The sequence below is a fragment of the Mustelus asterias genome, chromosome 22 (genome assembly GCF_964213995.1).
Source record: "Mustelus asterias chromosome 22, sMusAst1.hap1.1, whole genome shotgun sequence".
Lineage (NCBI taxonomy): Eukaryota > Metazoa > Chordata > Chondrichthyes > Carcharhiniformes > Triakidae > Mustelus > Mustelus asterias.
The window spans coordinates 38596108-38606230 of record NC_135822.1 but is presented as its reverse complement, the minus strand read 5'-3'; the positions used below and the strand labels follow the sequence as shown (position 1 = coordinate 38606230).

General features: G+C 44.0%; 1 protein-coding gene across 1 annotated transcript; it reads left to right on the top strand.

Moving 5' to 3' along the window:
* The first annotated feature begins 1945 nt into the window (after positions 1-1945).
* LOC144510010 (guanylin-like) lies at positions 1946-9247 on the top strand. Its single transcript, XM_078239168.1, has 3 exons — positions 1946-2076; positions 4148-4328; positions 6789-9247. The coding sequence occupies exons 1-3, from the start codon at positions 2005-2007 to the stop codon at positions 6851-6853; spliced, it is 318 nt and encodes a 105-aa protein (XP_078095294.1). The 5' UTR covers positions 1946-2004; the 3' UTR covers positions 6854-9247.
* The last annotated feature ends 876 nt before the right edge of the window (positions 9248-10123 follow it).

The following is a 10123-nucleotide window of genomic DNA, read 5'->3' as shown; positions in this document are numbered from 1 at the left end:
CACATCCTTGGACTGTGGGAGGACCCAGAGGAAACCCACACAGACACGGGGAGAATGTGCAGACTCCACACAGACAGTGGCCCAAGGCCGGAACTGAACCCGGGCCCCTGACACTGTGAGGCAGCAGTGCTAACCACTGTGCCACCATGCTGCCCCTGGTGGGGCACTGTAACTAAAATGAAACCTCAAAAGGAAATGTGACTAAACCAAAATATCTGGTATGTTCATATTGAATGGCACAGTAGGCATGAAGGGCCATTTGGTGGCATTAGTGGTGTTATCGTTAGACTATTAATCCAGAAACTCAGCTAGTGTTCTGGGGACCTGGGTTCGAATCCCGCCACGGCAGATAGGGGAATTTGAATTCAATAAACAAAAACTCTGGAAAATTGTAATGAACAGGAGGAGGACATTTGGCTGATTGAGCCTGGGCAGCTCCTTGAGGGGCAATTCAGTTAGTCTCTTAAAATAAAGGAAATACTGTGGATGCTGGAAATCTGAAAAAACAATTATCAGAGTTAATGCTTCGAGGTGGATAAGACTCATCATACAGACTCAAAACATTAACTGTGTTTCTCTCTCCACAGATGCTGCCAGACCTGTTGAGTTTATCCAGCATTTTCTGGTTCTATTCCAGTTTGTCCTCTCTCTGATCTTTCCCCATATCCTGTAATTCCTTCTGCTTGGAAAGCTCCAATTACCCCTATGCCCACCATGCTATAGGGTGGTGCACCAAAACACACACACACACACCACACACTGCGTTCAAAAGCTTTTCCTCATGTTGTCCTGCTTGTTTTTCCAACCATCCAGTCCTGTAACTGAGCTCCTGTTTGTGCCACTGGTCCCCAGGACAAGGCTCAGCCAGAGGACAAGGCTGCCCCGGATATAAACAGGCTGTAGTAATGGCAAGACTCAATAAAACTTTATAGCCTCGGTGGCAGAGAATGGGGCTGCTGTATTCTCCCTGCCCAATACCCTGGGACAGAGAAGCAATATGAGATACCTTGACAGAACAGAAATTGATTCATCCTAAAAATACAAATTCATTTCAGCTCTCGACGTCCACAGTCCTGAGTCAACAAACCTCACAAAAAAAAACAGCTAATTAAAATAAGGCATGGTATCACAATGGCACAGTGGCACAGTGGTTAGCACTCTACCTCACAGCATCAGGGACCCAGATTCAACCCTGGCCTCGGGTCACGTTTGTGTGGAGTTTGCATGTTCTCCCCGTGTCTGCGTGGGTTTCCTCCGGGTGCTCCAGTTTCCTCTCACAGTCCAAAGATGTACAGGTTAAGAGGATTGGCCATGCTAAATTGACCCTTATTGTCCCAAGATGTGCAGGTTAAGAGGATTGGCCATGCTAAATTGCCCTTTAGTGTCCAAAGATGGGCAGGTTAGGTGGATTAGCCATGCTAAATTGCCCCTTAGTCTCCAAAGATAGTTCGGTTAGGTGTATTAACTATGGTAAATGTGTAGGGTTACGGGGATAGGGTGAAGGGAGGTGCTGGGTGGGATGCTGATTCGGTGAAGACTTGATGGGCTGAATGGCCTCTTTCTGCACTGTAGGGATTCTAAATTCAAAATGAAGCTGGGTTGCGTGTGTTTGTTTAGTTATTGCTGCTACTGGATACTGGATAGTGACTATTACAAGAGCGATCTCATTTCCATCTACAGTCTCCATGTGGAATACGCATATATCGTGATGTACTTCTTTTGTGTATGTGGTTCCTTTTCTCTGGAACTCAGGAGTAAAACCTTGTTGCCCATTAATGACCCTAAAAGTATACAGCTTCCCCCAAAGCAATCAAATTTTATGTGTGTTTGTCATTGAACAATGACGCAGTTTATTGTAGTGTGATATACTGTATTTACACTGTTAGGGTTACATCAGAAGAATTTATTGCCATGATTCTGGCCTTTAAAAGCTGATTTGTTGTTGAGCTCTTGACACAACTTGCCGAAGAGAAACTCGGAGTGAAGTTCCCGAAGCCAGTCAGTATGAAAATTCTTTTTGCCGTCATATTCCTCACCAGTTGCTTGTCAAGCCTTGTGGAAAATGTTATGGTTCAGGTAATTTAAGTTCTTACACATTTTCCAATTGATGTTGATATAACTACTGCCTTCATAAATTCACAAATGTGTGCCAAAGTCTGAAAACGACTATCGGTAACAACTGTTGCTCAAATGCTTCAGGACAGTACTGAGGGAATGCCGCACTGTTGGAAGTGCCGATTCACAGGTGATACATAAGGTCCTCTCAGGTTAGGTGTAAAAGTTCCCATGGCACTATTCAAAGAATAGACGCATGTGTTCTCGATCGACTGGCCAGCATCCATCCCATAAACAACAGCACCAAAACTGATTAATCGGTTATCTGTTTGTTTGCTGCATGCACGCAAAATATTTGTCTTGTTGGGTGGCACAGTGGTTAGCACTGCTGCCTCACAGCGCCAGGGACTCGGGTTCGATTCCGGGCTTGGGTCACTGTCTGTGCGGAGTCTGCATGTTCTCCCCGTGTCTGTGTGGGTTTCCTCCAGGTGCTCCGGTTTCCTCCCACACTCCAAAGACGTGTATTTGATTTATTATCACATGTGTTAGTATACAGTGAAAAGTATTGTTTATTGCGTGCTATACAGACAAAGCATACCATTCATAGCGAAGGAAATGAGAGAGTGCAGAATGTAGCGTTACAGTCGTAGCTAAGGTGTAGAGAAAGTTCAACTTAGTGCGAGGTAGGTCCATTCAAAGGTCTGATGGCAGCAGGGAAGAAGATATGCAGGTTAGGTGCATTGGTCATGCTAAATTCTCTCTCAGTATACCCGAACAGGCACTGGAGTGCGGCGACTAGGAGATTTTCACAGTAACTTCATTGCAGTGTTAATGTAAGCCTACGTATGACACTAATAAATAAACTTCGACTTGGAGTGGCTGACACTTGGATACGATGTTGAGGGTCTGCTGCACCATTGAAGATGCTGTTTTTTAGATGAGAATTCAAAGCAATGTATCATCAACCCTTTGAGATGGACATAAAACTGAGACTGACTAAAGGGAGTTCTTGAACCAACATTAAAGTGGCTTGTCTGGCCTGCTATTTGATTGCTATTTGCAAGGTTGTTGTGGCATTTGCCGCAATGCAGCCATGACTACACTTCAAAAATGTCTTATCAGTTGGGAAGTTGGTTTAGCTTAGTTGTTTGGACGGCTGGCTTGCGATGCAGAGCAACGCCAACAGCGCGGGTTCAATTCCCGTACTAGCTGAGGTTATTCTTCTTAACCTTACCCCTCGCCTGAGGTGTGGTGACCCTCAGGTTAAATCACCACAAGTCTCCTCCTCCTCATCGGGCAGCTAGGACTATGGTTATGGATAGACATCAGCTGCAAAATGCTTTGGAACATCCTAAGGTTGTGCAAAATGTTGTAGAAGTGGCGATGGCCTAATTGTATTATTGCTAGACCATTAATCCGGAAATTCAGCTAATGTTCTGAGAACTCAGGTTCAAATCCTACCACAGCAGATGGAAGAATTTGAAATCACGGAAAGCTATCTGGATTTAGGAATCTATTGATGACCACAAAACCATTGTCGATTGTTGGAAAAACCCATGTGGTTCATTAATGTCCTTTAGGGAAGGAAATCTGCTGTTTTACCTGGTCTGGCCTAGATGTGACTTTAGAGCCACAGCAATGTGGTTGACGCTCAACTGCCCTTGGACAGCTAGGAATGGGCAATAAATGCTGGCCAGCCAGCGATGCCCATGTCCCATGAATGAATAAAAACAAGTGAAAAACTTGTTTTTCTTCTCACCATCACTGTCTAGAGTTTTGTCAACTGTGGCATGGCCATCGACATGAAACATTGGCCAGAATTTTACCATCCCGGCCGCCACGGGAATCGGAGCGGGCAAGGGGAAGGCAATGGAAAGGTCCATTGACCTTGGGGCTGGATTTTACGGTTTCGGGGTGAGCGAGGCTGTAAAGTCCACCCATTAACTTTGCTTTTCTCCACAGCTGTTAACTGACCTACTGAGTATTTCCTGCATTTTCTGTTTAGTTTTTAACATTTCTGATTTGCCGCATCTGTGGCATTTTGCTTTGGTATCAGTATCTAACACTCGCTGTGTTTCTCTGGTTTTACAAGGATGGAAACTACACGTTCCTCTTCAAGGATGTGAAGCAGTTATGGGTTTTGATGGACATGGACATAGACATCGATGATGATAAATCTCACGTTTCTACACTATGCAAAAGCCCCCAGCTTCCAGAAGTGTTTCAACCAGTCTGTGGCTCATCTGATGCTCCCCAGGTTTTCCACAGACTGAGTAAGTACAACATCGATTAAATTATATCTGCGGGATTGTGTTCAAAAATATAAAACACATTCTCTGCCAGTTAATATTGCCAGGAGTTTGTAACTTCAGATGAAGGAATATTTGATCCAACCTAATGTAGGAGCAGTAAGTCTCTTAACTTAATTTCATAATTAATGCACAAAGAATTGTGTGCACGATTGATGTCAGGAACTCATGGCAGCACCTCCCAAACCCACAGCCTCTACCATCTAGAAGGAGAAGAGAAGCAGATACCTGGGAACACCACCATCTGGGGGTTCCCCTCCAAGCCACTCACCATCTTGACTTAGAAATATATCGGCCATTCCTTCACTGTCACTGGGGTCAAAATCTGGAACTCCCTCCAGAACAGCACTGTGGGCGTGCGTACATCACACGGACTGCGGCGATTCAAGGAGGCAGCTCACCACCACCTTTTCAAGGACAATTAGGGATAGGCAATAAATGCTGTCCTAGCCAGCAACACCCACATCCCGTAAATGAATTAGAATAAACAGAAGGAAGCCATTCAGCCCAGCTACCTGTTTCAGCTCTCCGTATGAGCTTCTCAATTAGTCCCACTCCCCTTAACATTCCCCACAGCCCGAGCCCTAGAAGTACAAATGCAATTCCCAACTAATGGCTCAGCAAGCTGCATAGCCATTTTAGCATGGGTGCCAATATTTGAAAATAGTTTTCCTTTAAATGAAAAATACTTATTATTGAAAGCCTCATTTCAGGATAGCAGAATTGTAGTGTTCAATTGCTCTGGGTTTGACTATGTGAGTCTGTTTATAAGTTATTCTCACAGTGCTTGATTAATTAAGACTGAGTTTGGACTCAGAGAAAAGTGAACAAAGCTGTAGAAAGGGAGACCGGCAGAGTGTGGGGTTGACATAAAAAGCACTGTGAATAAAACCTTTTCCACATATCGAAACCAGTGTCATCTCAGCATAGCTCCAAGATACAAAATGTACAGCAAGAAGGATAAACAGAACAGAAAAGAGAAAGATCAAATGAAGCAGCGATAATTAAGTGAGAGCAGGCTTGGGTCAAAAATGGCATATCTTGTAGATGGAAGGGAAGACTGGAGGCATGAGGATATCTCCTGAACTCGGAAATGTTGGGAAGGGGTGAGTGGGTGAAGGAGAGGAAGATTATAAAGACCAGGAAAAGAAAAGACAAGTGGCTTAGTAATATCAAAGAAAGGGACAGGTGAGAATTCGGAAGATTAAGGGAAAGAATTGGCCTAAGTGATGCTAGAAATATAAAGAAAACAGGAAGAAAAGTTGAACGAAAGAAAAGGAAAAGTATGCATGGATTTGATTGGCTTGATCCTTTACTTACAGGACTTTGTCAACGTGTTTAGTTAATTTCACAATTTTACAATTTGAATCTGTTTGAAATATCCTGCTTTTAATCTTAAGCATTTTCTTTATTACCAAGCTGCTACACTTAGATAAACTCTTCAAAGTCTTTGCTCCCACTCAGCATCGCTTCATGTTGCTGTTCTCTGGGAAGAAGCTGGTCTCAGGCTAAGGGCCCAGCCTCTAGACTCGAAAACTGGGGTTATTCTCCTTGGCACAAAGCAGGTTGAGGGGAGGATTTGGTAGAGGTATACAAGATTATGGCAGGTTTTGGTAAGATGGAAGAAGCAAAGCTGTTCCCATTTAGTTGATGGTCCAAGGACAAGGGGCCATAGATTTAAGTTTAAAGTCTGTTTATTAGTGTCACAAGTCGGCTTACATTAACACTGCAATGAAGTTACTGTGGAAATCCCCCAGTCGCCACACTCCGGCGCCTGTTTGGGTACACTGAGGGAGCAGACAAGGGGAGAACGTGCAGACTCTGCACAGACAGTGACCGAAGCCAGGAATCGAACCCAGGTCCCTGGCGCTGAGAGGCAGCAATGCTCACCACTGTGCCACCATATCCATTTGATATCAAATTTTACTCGATAACTCTTCAATAATGTGTCTGTTTTATCAAGTCAAAGATACATTATCAATACAAGTTAGTTAAAACTAACAAAGGGAAATGCTAATATTTCTGAACTTGAGGATTCTGAAAGTTGTGTAGCTCTCCTATCATCTCACTAAAATTATTTGTAATTTTATCATAAAATGTATTCAAATTTATTATAATTTATGCGGACAGATCATTTTAACATAAACGTAAGGAAGAACCTTTTGTGGCAACGAGTGGTAATGGTTTGGAACTTGAGGGTAGCGGAAATGGAGGGAATCAATGATCTCTAAAGGAAATAGTTGCGGACACTTGAGAAAATCAAAGTTCCAGGGTCGTGGGGGAGAATGGGAAAATCGGACCGAATGAATTGTTCTCCAGATATGGAGAATATCAGTGGATTTGATGCGATGTTTCTGTGCCCTAACCATTCCAGGATTGTGCGTGGCTGAAGTACAGCACAGTTTATTTCTCTCTCTTTTGCAGTGGAGCTATCAGTGAAAGCAGACGTCTGTGAAATCTGTGCCTATGCTGCATGCAGTGGCTGCTAATCTGGGATGCAGAACCTTGCGATAAGCCAGGAGGACACATTTACAACAAAAACTGTGGTTGTGAAGTTGCAGAAAGGAGTGAAAGCACCTTGTTTGTCCCCTAGGCTAATTGAGACAATTCCATGTATAATTAAATCTACAAATGGTCTTCCTGTAATAATTGTTGGAACCTGTGTCTGTCGAGTCATTGTTCATTTTCCTCATCGAAGACTGATCCAGACGATAACATATTCCTCTCCACCCACTCATCATTGCACCAAAGATTGGCTCATATCGCATCTCTCCCCGTATGTCCCTCTCATTATCCACCTGTCTTTATCCCCTCAAGCCCACCCAGAAACTCAGCCAGTAGCGAGTTTCAAAAATCCAGCACCAGAAACCAAAGAATGTTGGCACATCAAAAAAATAAATGACCCCACGTAGTGGGGGGAGTTTTCCTGTCCCGCCCGCCACGGGAATCGCAGTGGGCAGGGAGGGGTGGACCATGCAAAGGTTTGTTGAACACGGGCAGGATTTTCCAGTTTTGGGGCGAGCGCGACCGGAAAATCCCACCCAAAATGTCTACATGCTTTTCATAGAGTCCCATCAGCGCATGAGGGGGCCCATTGAGACTGCACCGACCACAATCCCACCCCTGCCCTATTCCCCGTAACCCCAAGTATTTACCCTAGCTAGTCTCCCTGACACTAAGGGGCAATTTAGCACGGCCAATCCACTTAACCCACGCATCTTTGGAGTGTGTGAGGAAACCAGAGCACCTGAAGGAAACCCACGCAGACACGGGGTGATCGTGCAAACTCCACACCCGAGGCCAGAATTGAACACGGGTCCCTGGCACTCTGAGGCAGCAGTGCTAACCCATTCTGCCACCGTGCACCATTAGGGGGATCAAATGGTCACACAGGTTCATAATGCCAACAAGACCCTCACTCTTCTCATTGCGAGTGAGTCAGCAGCAAATGTAGATCGCAAAGCGATTCCAAGTTAAACTAACAGCAGTCCAAGTCTATTCTCAATGGATTAAATCAGATTAAATTTCCCATTAACTGAACAGGGATAATTACGTTCCAGTTCAAGAAGGCTATCCAATCAGTGTTGGTGCACTGAATATCTGAAAACATTTTTTCACGTGCAACTTTACACTATCTGTCTTAGTTTAAACTTTATTGAATTTATACTTTGACCGGCTGCGATGTGAACTCTGCAACATAGTTTTCACAATCAGATTGGGCCTCAGTCCAGCCTGGTAAATGTTAGTGACGTGACTGGCATCTCCCTCGCTATTGTAAATCTGCACGTTTCTATTGATTACTTTCACCGGCAATGTACTGAATTGCATTAAAGATTACCCTGCTGCCTCCCACAGGAAGGAAAGTTAGATGTGAACTGGATTGGAATGACAAGCCTGAGCAAAGCAAATGGTTCTCTTGCCGAATGTTGCTGTAAGGAAAATTCTCTATGCGTATTTATGTTCATAGTCATGTTTTTTTTATGTACCAGTGTATTTGTTATTCATTTCACTATAATAAAATCATCAAAAGCCATTGGCACTGTCTCCTGCATTTAAATGATCAGGACTGTACCTAGTTTCCCCCAACCTGGACTCAGCTGCCAGCAATCTGCCGAGCAACAGCAGTAACATGAATTTTAAAAAGGCACAATAGAATGGGATTCGCCCAGCAACAGGTAGAAATCTGCCCAACGGCAGCAGTAGCCAGCATTCTCAAGGCATGACGAGAATTTGCCCAGTAACAAGATTAGCAGGCATCTAGACAGGATCAGGTGTAAATTGCCCCATTTGTAAAAACAGCTCACCTAAACAACTGAGAGATCAATGGGCGCCTACACATGCTCATTGCTGGAGTCAAGGAATTTGAGAGATGCAGACAGCTAAATCCACAGAATGAAATATCAAGGAGGCTAAATGGTCGAATTGCCAGCACCCTCTGAGGGAAAGGGGAGCAGCTTCCATCTGACAACCCAAGAGGCTAGTTTACATCTAACAACCAGACAGGTCAAAATCTTCAGGGAGGCCGCTGCCAGCTAACAGTTAAGAGTCAACAACAAACTGCAGATATTCTCCTCAACAAGACGTAGTTTCATACCTTCACTAATCAACTAAAGATATTTTCTCAGACTTGGTCATTTAAGCTGTATTGTGTGGTAACTATGAGTTGGGTTTGATTTATAGAGTTACTAAATTGGATGTTGTTTGGGAAAAGGGGTGTTTGCAATGAATTCTGGGAATGTGGCTATACTTTTGGAGTGCAATGTAATCTCAGAGAAACAGTGTGTGTTCAAACATTCATATACTTAAGTCTCATAGTGTATCCTTCTTATCGTGTATTTATCTTTGTCTCTTTTACTTTAATAAATACTCTTTATTAATTCTTTACACGATGACTGGACTGTTTCTCACCGGATTGTATGTTGCTCCTCACATTAATTCAAACAAACATACGTCACCATGAACCGATGTTCCAAGCTGCAACACTTTTGTATATACCATCAGCAGGGTTTGTAACACACCAGCTTTCCGAGGAGGTGGTTCCCAATTTCCAACAGAATGGATTTATTGCTGAGGGCAATCTTTTTCTTGTTGTGAAGTCATTGTGAATTAACAGAATGTTGAACTAAATAGACAAATACGTCACAGGAAGTGATGAGTAAAATGTACATTGAATCTTAAAGCATCAGTGTCACAAGTAGGCTTACATTAACACTGCAATGAAGTTACTGTTGTGAAAATCCCCTAGTCGCCACACTCCGGCACCTGTTCAGGTACACTGAGGGAGAATTTAGCATGGCCAGTGCACCCTAACCAGCACGTCTTTCGGACTGTGGGAGGAAACCAGAGCACCCGGAGGAAACACACGCAGAAACAGGGAGAGCTTGCAGACTCCGCACAGACAGTGACCCAAACCGGGAATCGAACCCGGGTCTCTGGCGCTGTGATGCAGCAGTGCTAACCGCTGTGCCGTCACTAACAGCACAGTGGGTGTACCTATGCTACATGGACTGCAGGGGTTCAAGAAGGCAACTCATCACCACCTTCGCAAGGAAGGTTAGGAATGGTTGATAAATGCTGACCTAGCCAGTGATGCTCACAAACATGTGAAAAAATATAACACAATATCCTTTTGGGGCAGGGCACTGACCGCAATATTCTTTTTTGTTTCCACCAATTTTGTCCCCATGAGTCGGGATGAGGCCCAATCTCTGCATTGATATGAGTATTGAGTGTTGGTGGGGTCTCGTGATGATGCAATG

Coding starts and splice junctions, on each gene's coding strand:
- LOC144510010 (XM_078239168.1), top strand. CDS start 2,005: ATGAAAATTCTTTTTGCCGTCATATTCCTCACCAGTTGCTTGTCAAGC. Junction 2,077..4,147: donor TGGAAAATGTTATGGTTCAG/GTAATTTAAGTT, acceptor TGGTTTTACAAG/GATGGAAACTACACGTTCCT. Junction 4,329..6,788: donor CCAGGTTTTCCACAGACTGA/GTAAGTACAACA, acceptor TCTCTTTTGCAG/TGGAGCTATCAGTGAAAGCA.